This window comes from Podarcis cretensis (assembly GCF_951804945.1).
Source record: "Podarcis cretensis genome assembly, chromosome: 2".
Lineage (NCBI taxonomy): Eukaryota > Metazoa > Chordata > Lepidosauria > Squamata > Lacertidae > Podarcis > Podarcis cretensis.
The window spans coordinates 70299045-70316834 of NC_137171.1; the positions used below are offsets into that span (position 1 = coordinate 70299045).

At 45.7% G+C, this 17790-nt stretch overlaps 3 protein-coding genes across 6 annotated transcripts in view; 2 read left to right on the plus strand and 1 right to left on the minus strand.

Moving 5' to 3' along the window:
* Positions 1–2405: 2405 nt before the first annotated feature.
* On the plus strand, positions 2406–13027 carry RMND5B (required for meiotic nuclear division 5 homolog B). Its single transcript, XM_079967650.1, has 10 exons — positions 2406–2544; positions 2970–3138; positions 6400–6545; positions 8616–8750; positions 9075–9175; positions 9579–9745; positions 10037–10202; positions 10280–10382; positions 10492–10646; positions 11450–13027. The coding sequence occupies exons 2-10, from the start codon at positions 3000–3002 to the stop codon at positions 11511–11513; spliced, it is 1176 nt and encodes a 391-aa protein (XP_079823776.1). The 5' UTR covers positions 2406–2544; positions 2970–2999; the 3' UTR covers positions 11514–13027.
* Positions 13028–13919: 892 nt separating this feature from the next.
* Positions 13920–16806, minus strand: NHP2 (NHP2 ribonucleoprotein). Its single transcript, XM_079964374.1, has 4 exons — positions 16576–16806; positions 16396–16465; positions 15290–15395; positions 13920–15040 (listed from the first exon to the last, which is right to left on the minus strand). The coding sequence occupies exons 1-4, from the start codon at positions 16730–16732 to the stop codon at positions 14915–14917; spliced, it is 459 nt and encodes a 152-aa protein (XP_079820500.1). The 5' UTR covers positions 16733–16806; the 3' UTR covers positions 13920–14914.
* A 74-nt stretch (positions 16807–16880) lies between these two features.
* BRD8 (bromodomain containing 8) overlaps positions 16881–17790 on the plus strand; it is a 29559-nt gene continuing 28649 nt past the window's right edge. For 2 of the 4 annotated variants that reach the window (XM_079964312.1, XM_079964314.1), the window contains exons 1-2: positions 16882–17002; positions 17626–17722. In XM_079964312.1, coding sequence (XP_079820438.1) covers positions 16984–17002; positions 17626–17722 — 116 coding nt within the window. In that variant the 5' untranslated portion in view covers positions 16882–16983. Of the gene's footprint in view, positions 17003–17625; positions 17723–17790 lie in introns of all 4 variants that reach the window. The other 2 variants (XM_079964315.1, XM_079964313.1) reach the window with 2 other exon arrangements.

Consider the following 17790-nt stretch of genomic DNA (forward strand, 5'->3'; position numbering starts at 1 on the left):
ATTTGAATTCAGGAAATGTACAGTGTAACTAGCAAGAGCAGAAAACAAAATAATTATCTGCTGGCTGGTAGAGGATTTGACAGATCTGATGACCAAATATTGTGCTGGGTGTGGGATATCCAGTCTTATATAACACAGCTTCCTTCCCTGCAAAAATTTCTCTAAATTATACTGCAACTGAAGCAGCTAAGCAATTTAATTTATTAGCCTGAGAAACTGGCTGAGCTTCACTGTGGCCCCGCCACCTCTAGAAATCTAATGTATTTATTGGATACTTGGCTCATGTCCAAGCCACAAGCCAAAGGGCCGGGTTAGTGAATGGTGGAATGGAAATTAATGAAGAAATTGCAAAATAGATTGCATAAGAACACCAGGCTGCATAAAAATACTAGGCCTGGTTGGGAACGTGCTTCCTACAATTCCAGTTGAATTGGACTTCCCTGGTCCCAGGAAACTGCAGAGGCTTGGCTTGTTTTTCTTGTCGGACAGCCGGCTGTTGAAATCCCTTGTTTGTTTCACTGTGCCCACACCAGTCCAGTGCTCTGTTGGCGCCTCATCCAAAATCCCCAAAGCAGGTTTCCACCCATCAATTAGAGCTGTGCAGAGTTGAGGAGCAACCCAGGAGAGGGCGGCACCAAAACTTGGCAGCAAAGCCAGAAACCAAGCTGCTAGCTCAGATGCCACAGGGAAGAGTTGAGGCGTCACAGGGAGCAGTAGTGCTTGCCTTCTAGAGCTGCTGGACAAACCAGTTTCCTGAATTCCACAGGACTGATTCATTCCCTGGAAGCCGATGGGGCCCGGGCAGGTGCCACTGATACAAAGAAGTCTGCGGTGCTACAGCTCCAATCCAAAAACACTTGGAAAGCTCAGACGTCCTGGCCCCTCCAGCCATCCTGCGTTTGGCATGTGTTTCCTCCAAAGGTCTATGACAGCAGTGTTTCCTTCTTGGCCCCCAGCCCAGAAACCTGGTCTCTACAGCTTTTCCTACTGTGGAGACAAGTGTGTCACTCCACTTTACATTTCTTCCCACTACAGCTGGACATAAGAAAGCCTCACAAACATGTACTGTTCACTTTGGTGTTTTTCACTGGTGGGATCATTCCTTAGTGTCAGTTCTGCTATTTCATTTCCTGGACCTGTAGATGAACATTGCTCAACAATCCTTTCCCACTTTTGTGGTTTATATCCAGCAAAGATGTGGACACTACATTTTTGTCACAAGCCAAGGTCAGAGGTTTCTGTAGACTAGCTCCTGTTTTTCAGCTGCTGTAGCTTCTGTCTATAAAGTGGACTGCCTGTGGATTCGTCTTTGTCAACAATGAGGCACCCAAACAGGTACTGATGCTCCACTGCAAGTCTGCTGTACTAGCATTGTGGAAACATAGCACAATTCATCTGCATAAGCAATGGCCAAATTGCTGTGCATGAGCTGGGTGTTTAGCTGTTTTATCAAATTTTAATCAAGGTGTGATTGAAAAAGAAATGCACGCATAAGGAAAATAAAATATCTGGCACATGTTGCTCATTGTTTTCAATGTAATGCCCCAGCTGAAAACCTTAGAAGAGCAATGAGATACCATGTGCATTTCATAAAAGTTGAACGGACTGCAGTCTAGTGTTTTCCAAAAAGTAAGGGACCACTGCTGATTTGCCTCTAGAAGAATATATAGGAAATGAGTTGTTAAGCCTTCATATAAGCCACCAATAAATGAATGTACCATTGGTAATGGAAAGCAGGGATACTTCTTATTTTCCCTTCTTGCCCCAATGGAAGTAAGTCCTGTTTAATGCAATGGGACTTACTACTGAGTAGATGTTTATAGGGTTGCACAGTAAAGGTAAAAACCAATACACTGAATTTAAGTTGGAGATGTAACTGGATGCCACCAGAGCTCTCCCAGAATTGGGCTTATATGGCTCTAGATAAACCAACAGGCTACCTGCATTTTGTATTGGGTGAAGTTTCAAGGGCAGCCCCATGCAGAATTCACTACAGCAATCAAGATGAATATTTACGTAGACATGCTCCTTGAGCAAATATGAAAGGTTTGTATCACCTCTGACACCTTGAGCTGAAGAATTAACAGAAATGCTTCAGAAAAACCATAGCAAAACATGCCAGGGCTGTGTCACCAGTTGGAGCACTAAACCTGCTAGGATTGGTCGTTCTTAATAGGTACCTTTTTAGATAATGAGCTACTTTTCACAAACCGACAAGCCTCTGCCTGATCTGTCACTGCAGAAACACTTCGTTGGGCTTTCAAACTAAAAGTGGGTTCTGATTAGCTCTAAAAATGGTTCATTCCAGTCCTGCACTGCACGTCATCCGAGCCAAGAATGGTCCGTTCCACCCAGCTGTTGCCCGTTGATGGTTCATTCCAGGCACACCCTATCCGAAAATGAGGATGGTTTGATCCATCATTAGAGAACTTTAGCAGTTATGCCTATATAGGACCGCACCAGGGAAGGAGGCGGCTTGATAAGCAATTATTCTTCTGTTGTTCCGGTCCGGAGAAGATTGACGTCTCATTCCGCGACTCTCAGGTTAGCTGTTCTCTTTTCCCCTTCCCCACCCCGCCTGTCCCTGGAAATGGTTCCGTCCAGTGCTCACACCGACCAGTAAAGGAATGTGCCATTGTAATATAAGGGGTGTGCTTGTGTTCTCCACCCCCACCGTACGGTGGTCTAGTCTCGCCCAGAGAATGTCTGAGACGGGTTAAAGCCTATGGTGTCCCTCGCCTTCCCAGTTTGGACGCTCCGGGCCGTGAAATACACACTCCCAGCCCATAAGGGGCTGCCACAGTACCTTTCTCGGCCAGTACCAAGCGGCTAGGGAGGCCGGGGGTGGGTTGGTGGGGGCTTCCTTTCCGTTCCCTCTCTTCCTCCCTCACACCTTCCCCTTTGGCTCGGGTCTTTATGTCCGCGCCGGGCCAGTGACTGATTGGGCGCTCTTGTCCCGCCTCCTCCAGGGCGCGCGCGGCAGAGGCAAGGCCGGGGCGATGGAGCGCTGCGCCTGCGTGGAGAGGGAGCTGGACAAAGTGCTGCAGAAGTTCCTGTGCTACAGCCAGCACTGCGAGCGAGGTCTGGAGGAGTTGCTGCGCTACGTCAGCCAACTGAGGGAGGAGCTGGGCGCTGCAGGTACGCGCGGGGGCCTCCGTCTGGCGGTGGCCAGTCGAGGAAGGAAGGGCGGGAGGGTCGAGGGCGGCGTCGGGAGCGGCTACAGCTGGCGGCTTCTTGAGTGTACTTCTCATTAGTTCGAAAATATAAGCCCCACCGAGCACAGAATGATCCACCCACATTATTTATTACATTTACATCCCGTACTTCCAAGAGGGTTGACCTGTTTTGTCCTTCACAACGACAAGCCTGTGAGGTAGAGCTTAGGCTGAAGGGGAGTGGCTGGCCCAAGGTCGCCCAGTTTGGGTTTAAGAGTGGCTAGCTTCATGTGGACACTATGGGGGTAAAAACAGCAACCTTGTCGTGTAAGGTAGGCTAACTTGATATTACGGCAGGGCTGCTCCTTTTCTTTTTAGATGCATCAAATGTGTGAAGTGTTATCCTCAGCTGGCAGATATATTGGGTGGGTGGGTGGGGGAATCTGTAATCCCTGGAGCCCCAAAGGCAATGAAATGTAGCTACAGGGTGCATCATTTGCTTCAGTCATTTTACAAGTGAATTAATTGTGAGTCCCTGTCCAAGGAACCAGAACAAATCTGGTTGCATTGTAAGCTTGAGTTACCGACAGTGGAGCCGATAGTTCTTGGTATGAGCTTTCGTGTGCATGCACACTTCTTCAGATACACCGAAACAGAAGTCACCAGACCCTTCTATATAGTGAGAAGGTGGGGAGGGGTATTACTCAGAAGGGTGGTGGGACTGGGTGATTGGCAGATAGCTGTGATGAGCCTGTTGACGACTCTTAACGACTGCAATAGACTGCAATAGGTCTTACGGGAAAAAGCAGTCGTCACCCCTTGCTTTTTCCTGTAAGACCTATTGCAGTCGTTAAGAGTCGTCAACAGGCTCATCACAGCTATCTGCCAATCATCCAATCCCACCACCCTTCTGAGTAATACCCCTCCCCACCTTCTCACTATATAGAAGGGTCTGGTGACTTCTGTTTCGGTGTATCTGAAGAAGTGTGCATGCACACGAAAGCTCATACCAAGAACTAACTTAGTTGGTCTTTAAGGTGCTACTCGAAGGAATTTTTGTTATTTTGTTTTGACTGGCAGACCAACACGGCTACCTATCTGTAACTCGACAGTGGAGCGTGTGGTGTGCTCCTTGTGGTAGCTGGAAGCTTGTGTACTTCCTAAAGGAAGTGGTCAGTGCAGTGTTCAGCATGTTTCTGGGTTAAGATAGGACTTGTATTGTCCATTCTGTAGCTACACAGTCTAACACATTTCTAACTTCTTACCCTGCCATCAGCCTGAGTCTGGACCAGTCGTGGAACAGGTTACAGTGGTACCTTGGTTTACAAACTTAATCTGTTCCTGAAGTCTGTTCTTAAACCAAATACGTTCTTCAACCAAGGTGCACTTTCCCTAATGAGGCCTTTCGCCGCTGTTGCCTTTCCACCGTTCAGCTTCCATTTGTAGACCGAGGTAAAGTTCACAAACCAGAACACTACTTCCAGTTTTGTGGAGTTTGTAAACCGTGTAGTTCATAAACAGGACTGTTTGTAAACCGAGGTATCACTGTACCGTCTTGAAGTCCTCGAACCTTTTGAAACAGAAGCCAAAGAATGGTTGATCGAAGACGGCCATAAATATTGTATACGTTGGCATAATGTAGAGTTGTTCAGGTATCAGTGGTAGTGCTATTGACCTGAAGATACAAATTTCCCACAAATCTGAAGTAACTGTGGAGGAGGATGTACTGAAATATCTTCAGGAATGACAGTACTGGTAGATTGTGATCCATCTTGGTAGGGAAGTTGATGTTTACAACCTCAACCTCTACCTCTACCTCTTTGTTTGCTGGAACAGTGTCTCTGGGAGACTATCAGTACATTGAAACTTCAAGGAAATCTCTGACAAAAGGGAAATTTTGGCATGAGTTTGCTGAACCAGAATTTATCAATAAAGTTGTTTGTTTAGGACTCAGAACCAAGGTTTTCTCTTAGGACTAATGATGATAAATTGGCACAGCAAAGATTGTGTTAACCAATGAAAGCTGTTGTTTATGTTACTAATAGATTAGTGAAAAGGTTGAATGTGTGTTTTGCTTTTATAGAACATTCTCCTGTTTTCTTGGAGCATATTATACCATAATTTATATATCATCTATTTGAAAGCAGCAAGATTCCTAGAATTGGTTTTGAGTGTTCCTGCTCTAGAAGCAGTGGGAAAAGCCAGTCTGGGTGTCATGGTTAGAGTGCTGGACTAGGACTTGGGAGACCAGTATATAAATCCCTATGTGACCATGAAAGCTCCTCGGATGACCTTGAGCTGGTCACTATCTCTCAGCTTATCCTACCTCATAGGGTTGTTTTGAAGATAAAAAGAAAAGAGGGAGAATTACGTATGTCACCTTGAGTTCCTTGGAAGAAAAGTGGGATAGATGTAATAATAAATAGATAAAATTAAGATCCCACCCTCCCATAGCCCCATAATCTGTTCGTTCTCTTACTGGTGAACATAAATTTCTCCCAAGACTAAGATCTGGGGGGAAACTGTTGGCTTCTGTTAATTCCTACCTGTTCCAGATCAAATTTGTAAGCAATGAGGAAGTCTTGCTCTATAGACTACAGGTAACTTGCATCTTACATGATGGTTCAGTTCTGGGAGTCCACATGTAAATGTCCAAAACCGGGAACTTTGGGTGTGAGGGCTCCAGGATGTTGCCAGAGCCCTAGCACTGCCTTCCCAAAGCCAGGTAAGTCGGTGATCACAGCCTTGCGTGGATGGGTGGAGAATAAACAAATGGAGAGTGGGTTTCCCCTGCTCTCCATGTATTTAATAATTCTTCTTCCTTAGCGGTCAGTTGTAGCGAAGTAAGATTGTCTTCCATAAACACGGTTTTAACAATGAGTCCATAAGTGACTGTGGAGGCCAGTGCTGGATCCACATGTCCTTCTACAGTGGGGACATTGGATTTCGGGCAGGAGCTGATCACAGTGTGGCTTTGCCAAGCATGCCTTTCTCTTAGCACGTTTCTCCCTTGCATCCGGAGTTTGAGTGTCTTCAAAGCCCATAATGCCTTTGGTAAAGGCTGTTCTCCAATTGGAGTGCTCACAGGCAAGTGTTTCCCAATTGTTGCTGTTTATACTACTTTTTTAAATACCTCCCTGCACACAGCTGCAATTGTGTAAGTAAAATAAGTGTAAGATGCGAGTTACCTGTATACTCTTGAACTGGCACCCACACTAAGATATAATTTCTGCTTCTCCTGCAGCCTTGCAACGAACGCCACTGTCTGCTACTCTCTCCCTGGTTATGTCCCAATGCTGTAAGAAGATCAAAGACACAGTGCAGAACCTAGCTTCAGACCACAAAGACATTCACAGCAGTATCTCTCGTGTGGGCAAAGCAATCGATAGGGTGAGTAGGTTCCAGGAGCAAGGTGGGAACCCAAGCATTTAAAACTGAAAACTTGATGAGTTTTGAGAGCAAATGTTTTTCTTGCATATACTCCATCATCCTATATAGAGCTCATTATTGAAACATGGGTCTTTTATGGATTAGTGCAGTGTGCATCTTCTCTCCTGTGTTGTGCTTTGACTATATCCACACTGCCTGATTTTACTCAGGCCCACAAATGTCTCCCTGTTTTTCCAACCTTCAGAACCAGTGTCTTTCCTCTGTGTTAACACTGAAATCTAGAATTCAGCATAAAAGAATACAGTCATACCTCGGGTTGCAAACGCTGCGGGTTGCGTGTTTTCGGGTTACAGATGCGGCGAACCCAGAAGTACCGGAATGGGTTACTTCCAGGTTTCGGCACTTGCACATGCACAGAAGTGCTAAATCATGCTTTACGCATGCACAGAAGCGCCGAATTGCGTCATGCTCGTCCGCAGACACGGTGCTGTGTTTTGTGAACGTGCCTCCCGCACGGATCACATTCGCAACCCGAGGTTCCACTGTATTAGATTGTCCAGAGTTCAGTATTTCTAGTAAACACATGTGTGCATTGTATTGGCTAAACAAGGGTGGCTCCTGTTTTTTTTCTCTTCTTCACAGACATAGTTTAAATGGGATTAGTTTTGGTTTTGCAGGGCTAGGAGTGAAAGCACAGGGGACATTAAGCAGAAGAATCAGAGTTGAATCTTGTGAGAATTTTCTTGACTGTTGCCAAGGAGAGGGATATTATTTAAGCCTTGATAGTGAACATGACTAGAAACCATTGCAAACTCTGTTCATGCCATGATAATGTGATCTCTCTGCAGTTGCCAGGATGGCAACCCACCTTGCTTTCCAACATGCATAAGTTCCATCAAATGACTATACCCCCTTTTTAAACTCAAAGATGAAGAACTAGTGGCAAGCACTGTGGGAAGCCCAGATCATGAATAAGTTTTTGGAGTTGAAACCAGTAATTCAGCTGTTGTCTGATATATCATTTAAGAAATTGAAGGAAGTTCTCCTGCCTCAATTGAGGATTGGGCCTAGGGTCCCTCTCCATCAGTATCTATGGAGAGGAAGACTTAACCCATGTGCTTTCCTTTTGCTATTAAATCAAGAGCATCCACATTTCTCCAGCACACAACAAGCCTTTCTACCTATCCAATTCCTTGCTCTGAATTCAGCCTCAGTTCCGGGTTGATGATGTTCATAAACAACAAGAGTAGGGCTTTTTCTGTTGATAGTTTCCTCATGGATAGTCTGTGGGGGGGCTACATGATGATAGTGCTGGGCAGGACACTCCCTTTTTCTCCTTGCCACCAGAATGAAATTAGGTTGAGGGCCGCATCCGTGATCTACAAGCTTTATTGAGGTTCCTAAGCTCTGTTGCTTGCCTGTCGTCTTTTCTCTTAGACTGTTTAAATTACTGGAAACAAGTTACTGACAAGAATGCCCCTGAATTTGAAAAAAAGACTTGCATGGGGTGTAATATGGCTGCCACTACTATGTCCAAAACTTCAATATACTTCTCTACCTGTCTGTAGCTACTGCCAAATTCATAGTGATATGGGATGACAGCTAGTACAGTGGTGCCTCGCAAGACAAAATTAATCCGTTCCGTGAGGCTCTTTGTATAGCGGTTTTTTTGTCTTGCGAAGCAAGCCCATTGACAGCTTAGCGGATTAGCGCTATTAGCGGTTTAGTGGCTTTTAGCGATCAGCTGTTAAGCAGCTTATCAGCGGATCAGCTGATAAGCGGCTTAGCGGCTTAGGAAAAGGGGGGGGGGAAAGGGGAAAAAACTCGCAGGAACTCGCAAGACATTTTTGTCTTGCGAAGCAAGCCCATAGGGAAATTCGTTTTGCGAAGCGCATCCAAAACCTCTTGTCTAGCGGGTTTTCCGTCTTGCGAGGCGTTCGTCTTGCGGGGCACCACTGTATTGTACTCAGTGCTGATGGAAAGCCACTTATTGTTCTGGGATTTGGAATATTATTTGGTCTGGGGCTTTCTTTAGTGCTTTTGAATGACTGACTCCTTGTTCTGTTCCAGCATTTTGATGCTGATTTGTGTGGCATTGTTCCTGCTATGGTCTGGGAGTCTCAAGAGAAGCAGATCCTGGTGTTGGCCATCATAGAGCACCTCTACCAACAAGGGATGCTGGGAGTGGCAGAGGAACTGTGTCAGGTACAGGGGTTTGAGGAGTTGGAAATGCAAATGTTATTTGCATGGTGTATGGGAACCGATAGTTGTATCTCTACATTGTGCTATGGCGCTTCTTGGTATTGGCCATTGAGATGTGCCAGGAAAGGTCTCTGTTTCTTGCTTACAAATGCAGGAGGATCAGAAGCCTGAACCTGCCAGCCAGTTCCACTGCAAAGTACAACAAGCTGCCTATTCTGCTGCCTGTTCTATCCAACCTGCAGAGGATGGATATGTACTTGACAGCTTCCCTCTGGGAATATATATCTTACCTTGAGCCTTGTTCTAATTTGGCTTGCCCTTCCACAGGAATCCACTGTGAATGTGGATGTAGACTTTAAAAAGCCATTCCTGGAACTTAACAGCATATTGGAAGCTCTGCACAAACAGGATCTGGAGCCTGCTCTGAGGTAAGAATGATGAGCTATATTCTGTTTCCCCTCTTAGGAAGTACAGTGGGAGAGGAAACAGAGTCCTAGCAGAATGATTTTGAAGTAGGGCCTATGGCAAGGGCTATTGGGGGAACCACACTCCTCATTATCAGTGAGCCTATCCACTCTATGGGTCTGCCATCTTTTCTCTTCCAACAAGCACTGAGAAGTTCTGCTTGTTTTGTTTTCACTCATTATCTTCTACACAAGGCCAGGGTATTCCTGTAATAAGATACCTGAATTTGTAAGCTCACAGCATGCTGCTGCAACCTGCCTCAGACCAGGTCGTCCACAAATATGTACCTTGGATTGGAGCAGCACCCACTCTAAGGGCAGCTTTATATGTAGATGATGGCATTGAGCAGTGTTGTCTCTTGCTCAGTTGGGCAGTCTTCCACCGACAGCAGCTGGCAGAAATGAACAGCAATCTGGAGTTCCGGCTGCATCGACTCCACTTCATCAGGCTCCTTGCTGGCGGTCCAGGCAAGGAGCTAGAGGCCCTGAGCTACGCACGCCATTTCCAGCCCTTTGCTCACCTGCATCAGCAAGGTGAGGCTGTTTCCAGAAGCCTACTCTGCTACTTGTTCCTTGGGAGGAGCTTTCTTGCCTTTAGGCTGTTTCTCTGGGCCTTGCCGCACCCAATAGAATGGGCTCCTATTTTGTTGCTTCAAAGTGTTTGGAGTTTCCCTTTTTAGTAGGGGAAGTCTTGGGAGTTGTTGACTCAGCCTGGTCATTGTCATAGGTATCAACCATTTCCCAATAACTGGTTCCATAACAGGCCAGCCCCGTTAGTAAAAGTATGTTTACCTGAGTGCTGCTTCCTGTATTTGTCATCTGCAGAGATCCAGGTGATGATGGGCAGCCTGGTGTACCTGCGTTTGGGCCTTAAGAATTCTCCATATAGGCATCTTCTGGATGAGAGTCAGTGGACTGAGATTTGTGAGATATTCACTCGTGATGCCTGTGCCCTGTTAGGTCTCTCGGTGGAGTCACCTCTGAGTGTCAGGTAAAGCTTGTTATGGGTGGGACTGGCGGTGGATTGAGCAGTGCTGAGCTATCTCCTCCCTCCTTCTCTCTCGGCAGCTTTGCTGCAGGATGTGTAGCACTGCCAGTGCTGATGAACATCAAGGCTGTGATTGAGCAGAGACAGTGCACGGGTGTCTGGAGCCACAAAGATGAGCTGCCTGTGAGTGCCTGGCCCATTCAGGGGCTGCAGGGTGGGGATATTTTTGTGAAAGAGAGTTAACTGTAACAACCAGGTCATGGGCCTAATTATTTTCTGCTTGTTTTATCAGATTGAAATTGAGCTTGGGATGAAATGCTGGTACCACTCGGTCTTTGCATGTCCCATTTTGCGACAGCAGACAACTGATTCTAACCCACCTATCAAGCTCATCTGTGGGCATGTTATTTCTCGAGATGCCCTTAACAAGCTCATCAATGGAGGGAAGTGAGTGGTTTTCACAAACTGTTGTTACTTTCCTCCATTCTGGGAGACTGTGGATGATGAACTCTTGCCTGAAAAATTGAAGTATCCAGGGTCTCCTACCTGTGAAATGCTGTTGTCACCCCTACAGGATTAGATTCCCCACACATCTCCTTTCCATGTACCGTATTTTTCACTCTATAAGATGCACTTTTTCCCTCCTAAAAAGTAAGGGGAAATGTGTGTGCATCTTATGGAATGAATGCAAGCTGTGCAGTTATCCCCGAAGCCAGAACAGTGAGGGATAGGCACGCAAACCCTCTTGGGCACAGCGGGAACGCTCCTGCCTCTTCGCTCAAGAGGGTTTGTGTTGCTTTCATGTTTATTGTTTCCCTCCTCTAAAAACTAGGTGCATCTTATGGTTGGGTGCATCTTATAGAGCGAAAAATATGGTAGGTCCAGGAAGTCCCTTTCATCTTGAAGCAGTTTCTCACTACCATTTTATTTTTTGGGACTACATGTTGGTTTCACTGTGTCTGCTGCCCTCTGCTGGGTAACTAGGTCATACTGCAGTTGCTACAGTAAGGGGGACCTTAGCACTGCTCCTTGTAGTTTCTTGGTAACTGGCAAGCCCAAGGCCAAATCAGACTTGTTAACAGGGCAGAGAAGAGAGTGAGGTAGTGGACCAAACACCAGGACTTGCTATTGGTCTACTGGAAGTATGGGTCTGGGTCACCTTCCTGCTTATCTGATTTAGTGGTCTGGTAGGACTACTTGCCAATGAGAATTCTAAGGCCTTGTTTTGATTCTGATCTTTCTTTGTGCAGGCTGAAGTGTCCATATTGTCCCATGGAGCAGAGCCCAGCTGATGGAAAACGCCTAATCTTTTGATAATGGCATGCCTTGGAGATGTTCTGGTGAAAATAGGCTATTGGGATAATGCTTGATGGAAGGTGGCATATGCTGGCAGGAATGGTCTTCTGCTGTGAACAGTATTAGCTGCTACACGCTGGGAACTGACTGTAGCTCACTGGGCCAGAGGAGAGCAATCTTATGTCTACTGTAAGCCAAGCCACATTATTCTGTACTCCTCGCAACATACAACTTCCTAGGATTCTTCCTGGGAGCGTTAACTGGCAGTGATCCTTCCTAGCAAGATGGTTTACACTCTCCCCATGCATAGCTCTGCTTGTTGAGATACAGCGTGTATCACAAATAGTACACAGAGAGCTGTTGCTATTTTTAAAACACTTCAAGATAAATCTAGGTCTTTTTTTCTGTTTCAATCCATCAGTTTGCGGGGGGGGGGGAGTCTTAGAGCTGCCTTTCTCTTCCCACTGCCCAATATGTGCTTTTGACAATGGGAAGGATGGAATTTAAGTTGGGAGAAGTATGCTGGAAACTTGGCTTACTGCTATTTTGAAGAAAAGTTTAAAATAGGTTGGAAATGCAATGGTGAAAATATTTGAATCAACAAAGGTGGAGTTTGGGCCCTCTGTGTACTAATACACAGTGTAGCTCTTCAAAAAACAAGGGATAAGTAATAAGGTGTATTGTTCCCTAATGAAAATAACACAAGTGAAAAACTGGGACAGCACTGTATTGAAGAAATTCATACTTTATGACAGGTACATGATAGCAGCTTGCTGCTTTTGAGTGTTAGAAAGCCTAGCTAAGCTGCTTTATCTATTGTGAAGGAGTAGAAAATGGAGAAAGTACCATGACTTTGTGCAGGTTGAGAAAGCTGGTAGAATAGTAACTATCATTGAGACATCTTTAAATGTAGGTATACAGTCTATTTTATTCAAGAAATTTGAAGTAATCCTTTCCCCTGTTGCTGACAATTCACAGCATTTGCAAGTACTCATTAAGGTTACAGATACACATCAGAACTTGACTAGGTGAACTATTTTAGGTAATGGTCCTAAAAATGCTCTGTAATATGGGAGAATGGGGGTATGGATAATTAACAGGGATCTTGAATCTGATTTAGAGATTTGAACTCCCTTGGAATGAGACCCGAAAGTAATATTAAAACAACTGGCAGAGTTTAAATCTGTGTTGCTTGAAGTCTGAACTTAGCTTTGAAAGCTGAGCCCATTTTTATTAGAACGGTGAGGGTAAATAGTTTAAAGCTGTAGGTGCAGGAGTTGGTGCCTACAAGTTGCACTTTAATTAGATTTTTGTTGTTGTTAAAAAAAATGCAGTAGTTTGGAGTATCAGTCTGGAATAACAGTGGATGTGAAGATCTGCACTAGCCTGGAGAGAGATGTTTAAAGATACTTTTATGATGCCACACTGCATGTATTCTTAGTTTTTCTTCCTCCGAGGCACCAGGAACTGTTAAACCCAGGATAGAGATGGATGGCATGGAAATACAGCTAAATAAATTTCTTTTCAGCAAACTTGTGTATGGTTTTTGGTGTTGATATATTTAGAACAAAAAAGAAACATTTTCCTTAAAGTAGACACGTTCTTGACAATATTGCTTTTAAAGTCTCCCAGCAGAGCAAAACTCTTACACAAGTGTAGTAGTAGTAGTAGTAATAATAATAATAATTTATTATTATTTATATCCCACCCATCTGGCTGGGTTTCCCCATTCACTCTGGGTGGCTTCCAACAAAATATTAAAATACAACAGTCCGTCACATTAAAGGCTTCCCTAAACAGGGCTGCCTTCAGATGTCTTCTAAAAGTCTGGTAGATGTTTTTCTCTTTGATATCTGGTGGGTGGGCATTCCACAGGGCAGGTGCCACTACCGAGAAGGCCCTCTGCCTGGTTCCCTGTAACTTGGCTTCTTGCAGCGAGGGAACCACCAGAAGGCCCTTGCCGCTGGACTTATCGGAACTGTCTATCTCCCTTCATGCATTCTGTGTTTACTTGTATTTTTATTTTATTACCGTATTTTTCACACCATAGGACGCACCTTGTTTTAGAGGGGGAGAACAAGAAAAAAATCTCCCCCTCTCTGCTCAGCACCCCTTCAGCAAAGCGGCAGGAGAAACGGAGCCCCTTCCATTTCTCCTCCCGCTTGGCTGAAGGGGTGCTGCGCAGCTCTCCCTCTCTGCTGAAGCCAGGAGAGTCTTGATCTCTCAGCTTCAGCAAAAGGAACCCGAAGCCTTTGGAGCGCAGTACAAGTTCCCGCTGCACTCCAAAGGCTTCAGGCGGCTCCCTCTGCGCTTTGGAGGCTTTGCGTTGCTATCGCTGAAGCCAAGGAGCCTGCACTCACTCCACATATTTCCCCTTAATTTTTGGAGGGGGAAAAAGTGTGTCCTATAGAGCAGAAAATACGGTAAATATATATCCCACCTTTCCTCTAAGGCGCTTGAGGTGGCATACATGGCTTTCCCTCCCCATAAACACAACAACCTTATGAGGTAGATTAGCCTGATGGCAGTGACTACTAGTCCAAGGTCACTCAGTGAACTTCATGGCAAGTGGGGATTTGAACTCTGAACTCCCAGGCCCTAGTCCAACACTACACCACAGTGGTCTAGATTACACAAGACTGGAGAAGGGAAATAGCTGGAGGCTAACTAAGGCTACACTTCTATGGTCCCTGGAAGGGCATCTCAGAGGTGCTATTTCTTTTGAGGTAGGGGGCATCTCTCAAGGGCAGAGAAGCTGACCTTGAGATCCTCCTCTCAGGAGACTGAAAAGTTCCACAGGTGGTGCTTCTTTTAAAAGTCCAAGGATGTTTAAAAGGGAGAAGAGCGAAGCCCCAAAGTTCTCCTGTTGCCCCAGCCCAGGGGAACAAACTATGCCAGTTCTCACACTGAAATAAATGGGACAGACACTGCTGAAGGGAGAAAACAACACCCACTGCCACCACCTGCCCTGCCAAAACAGGGATATTGCAGTTTCTCTACCATATGTGGATTGATCAGCTTACACATTAAATTTAAAAAACATTTATGTATCTACTTCAAGTGGAAGAATGTAAAAGTTGGTGAACACTTCACCTTGTCAAGGATAAGTTGTGGTATGTAGGGGTAAATAGTGTTGTAATAGACACTACACAACATTACAAGTGTTTTAATGAGTTTAATTTCTCCGCCTCCCCCCCCCCAAGCTTCACAAACTTCCCTTGCTGCAAGACAAGTCAGTAACTTCTTTCTAAATCAGTTGCTTAATATCTGGCACTTGAAGCTGCTATGAGCCACAGGGCTGGTGACAGTGTCAACTGCAGTATTCTCTTCCTTGCACGGCTCCTCTAAAATCAGGGTCAAGCTACTGCCCAGGCAAGTGCCTGTTTGTCAGTCTTAGTAGCATCTCTTACTGATGTTCTTCACAGAGGGAGGGGAAGAGCCTCCACCTCTTCCATACACTCATCATAGGCTTCCTGATATTCCTCATGGGGCTTGATCATGATAACACACGTTGGTCGCTTTGAACCTGCAGCTGCTCCCAAGTCCTGAAAGAAAAAAAATAGGAAAGCAGCATTCAGTTTCCTAATTCACATACAAGTTTATCTTTTTTACTTTAAGCAGCAAACGGACCTTGTGCCAATTCACATGGAGAAATTATATAAATGCCAGCTGCATGAAACTGCTCTTCTAGAATAACCAAGATTTCTGTTCCTTATCAGGATGCAGGTCTATGGTGAAGAATAAAAATTCTACAAGAAATGGAAGCCTCCTTCTACTTCCCCACCCTACATTACCGTTTTGGAAGGGATGTAGACATATGGAAGGCTCCTGTCTTCACACATGATGGGAATGTGGCAATAGACATCAATAGGAAGTGTGTCTCCTGCAAGAACTGTGATCCTAAGAGAGACAGACAATGCAGCATCAGCAACAAAAATAAGACCAGAGCAATGCAAGTAGAGAAGACAACAAACACATTAAAACAGATATATTATGAATCTTTCCAAATATTTGATATTGTAATACAGGTATAATCCTGTGTATACGTATCAAATTGTGCTTCATCTCTGCAGTCATCATTTGCGCAAATAAGAGATTTCAAGCATGCATGTACACACATAAGGGAGCAAGTGAAATAGCTCACTGAGGCAAGTAGGTCCATGCAAGGCAAAAAACTTACTATGCAGAGCCAACTGAAAACGAGGTCTGATGAAAAGGGTTAAAATCTGTTTTTGCTGGGCAAAGTATACTCATTTGCATGCAAGACACCCTTACGCATTCTCACACACAACCAGATTGTTTCTCTGGTGATGATGCCTTCAAGGATGAAGGCCTTCAAACGTTACAAATCTGATAATCCCTGAAAATTAGCTATGCTAGCTGTGACTAAGAGGAGATGGAATATAAAGGTTCCCCACCCTTGTATTAGCACAGCCTTCGCCAATCAGGTGCCCTTCAGGTGTTGTGGACTACAACTCCCATCAGCTGTGCTGGCTGGGGTCCTGAGCTGTAGCCAAAATATCTGGAAGGCACCAGTTTGAAAAAGACTGCACTAAAAGCAGAGTCCCTTCAGTCCCTTTGTCTCTTGCACCAACAGAATCACAGGATTATAAACTAGTTGAGGATTATTTGAAAGCTTGCGACCCTGAACATTTCAGAAAATGTCATCTACTGATTCCAAAGCTTTGTGTGTGTGTGTCTAAACAACACATAACTGCGTGTGTATATCTCTCTCCGATAGACAGACAGACAGACAGAGGATTTCCTAACACGGCGAGAGTAGGGACCAGACCTGGCGAACCAGACTGGCTCCGAATTCAAGACCTGAACTGCTAGCGTCAGGCAGCGGCACGGAGAGCGAAAGAAGGCACATTGCGTCGCAACGGCGCGGAGTTCTTACCCCTTCTCGCCTTTGTTGATGAATTTCTGGACCTCTTTCACCCCACGCCGGATCTGCTTCTGCTTCGATGCTGCAAGTCAAACGGGAGAGTTTCCAGCAAGGGTTATTGGACTGAGCCCCCACCGCCCGCGAAAGCCGGACTGCCCTCCTTCCCTTCCCCTCCCCGTCCTGCACGCGCACCTTTCTTGATGCACTTGTACAGCTTGCGCGTCAACTTGCGGGAGGCCAGAGGCCGCGCGATGGCGTTCACGTTCTCCACCAGCTCGTGGTATGACTTCTCCGGGGTCGCCTCGGGCTCCGGCTCTTCCCTCGACTCCTGGTGCTTGGCTTTGCCCATCTTTGCCGCCGAAAGAAAGCGGACCCACGTGCGGCCACTTCCGTTCTTAACCCTCCCAGAGCAAGGAACTCTGGGAAGGCAACCATAGAGCTCATAGGGAGGAAAATACCTTGTTTCCGGTCACCCCATTGGTCGGCCGGCTCTGCCATCATCCAATAGAAAAGCGACTTTGAGGAATAAGCGCCGCCCTCGCCTTACTCCTCGGAGCAGGTTTCCCAGCAAGCATCGCGCTTGTTCGCGTCTTCGGGAAGATGGCGGCGGGGACGGGTAGTGAGTGGGGGTCTTTCTTTGGGGAAGGAGGGACGTGGCGCGGAGAGGGGAGCTAAAACCTAGAGAAGGATGCCTGTTTCTTGGTTGAGCGAAACTTCGTTTGTTGTGTCAGGCAACTTTTAACATGACTTTAAGAAGGGTTGGTTGGGAGGTGGCTTGTCTAAAAGGCCTCCGATGACAGGTCAGTTTTCTCCTTAGCTGAGGTACCCGGGAATAACGGCATAGGAGGCAGTAAAGGGGCTTATGCTTAGCCAGACAAACGGCTTATTTATTGTTCATACTGACTGGCAGTGATTTTCCAGGGCTTCAGACAGGAATCTTCCCTACCACTAAGTGAAGGCACCTCTTCAGGATTTCAGATGGAAATGTTTCCTGAGGTTAACAGGAAATTGACCCTGTGACTTTTTGCATGCAACATAGATTCTCTGCCACTGAGTTACCAGTAGACTTTTCATTGAGTTGACTTTTAGTGTGGCTGTTTTGTGGTGGGGCATGGAGGGTGTAGGGGCTTGAAAACCAAACTTTTAAAAGCAGCATGAGATAGATTTAATTTTAGTTTGAGGGTTCTTTTTAACTGTGTGGGCAGGTTGCAACACCGTAATGTTTATCTTTTTCCACATCAGAGCACAAGTTGCTGAGTGCTGGGCCTACAGAGCCATGGTCTATCCGGGAAAAACTTTGCTTGGCTTCTTCAGTCATGCGGAGTGGAGACCAAAACTGGTAAGAAACGGATATAACTGTTGGCTACATAAAAACTGTTGCTAAATACAGTTCCTGCTATGCCTTGG

What these genes read in the sequence shown, in the direction of transcription:
- RMND5B (XM_079967650.1), top strand. Translation starts at nt 3,000, where the DNA reads ATGGAGCGCTGCGCCTGCGTGGAGAGGGAGCTGGACAAAGTGCTGCAG. An exon ending in TGGGCAAAGCAATCGATAGG is followed by an intron (nt 6,546 to 8,615) that starts GTGAGTAGGTTC and finishes GTTCTGTTCCAG; the next exon opens with CATTTTGATGCTGATTTGTG. An exon ending in AAGCTCATCAATGGAGGGAA is followed by an intron (nt 10,647 to 11,449) that starts GTGAGTGGTTTT and finishes TTCTTTGTGCAG; the next exon opens with GCTGAAGTGTCCATATTGTC.
- NHP2 (XM_079964374.1), bottom strand. Translation starts at nt 16,732, where the DNA reads ATGGGCAAAGCCAAGCACCAGGAGTCGAGGGAAGAGCCGGAGCCCGAG. An exon ending in GTACAAGTGCATCAAGAAAG is followed by an intron (nt 16,466 to 16,575) that starts GTGCGCGTGCAG and finishes TTTGACTTGCAG; the next exon opens with CATCGAAGCAGAAGCAGATC. An exon ending in TCTACATCCCTTCCAAAACG is followed by an intron (nt 15,041 to 15,289) that starts GTAATGTAGGGT and finishes TTTTTCTTTCAG; the next exon opens with GACTTGGGAGCAGCTGCAGG.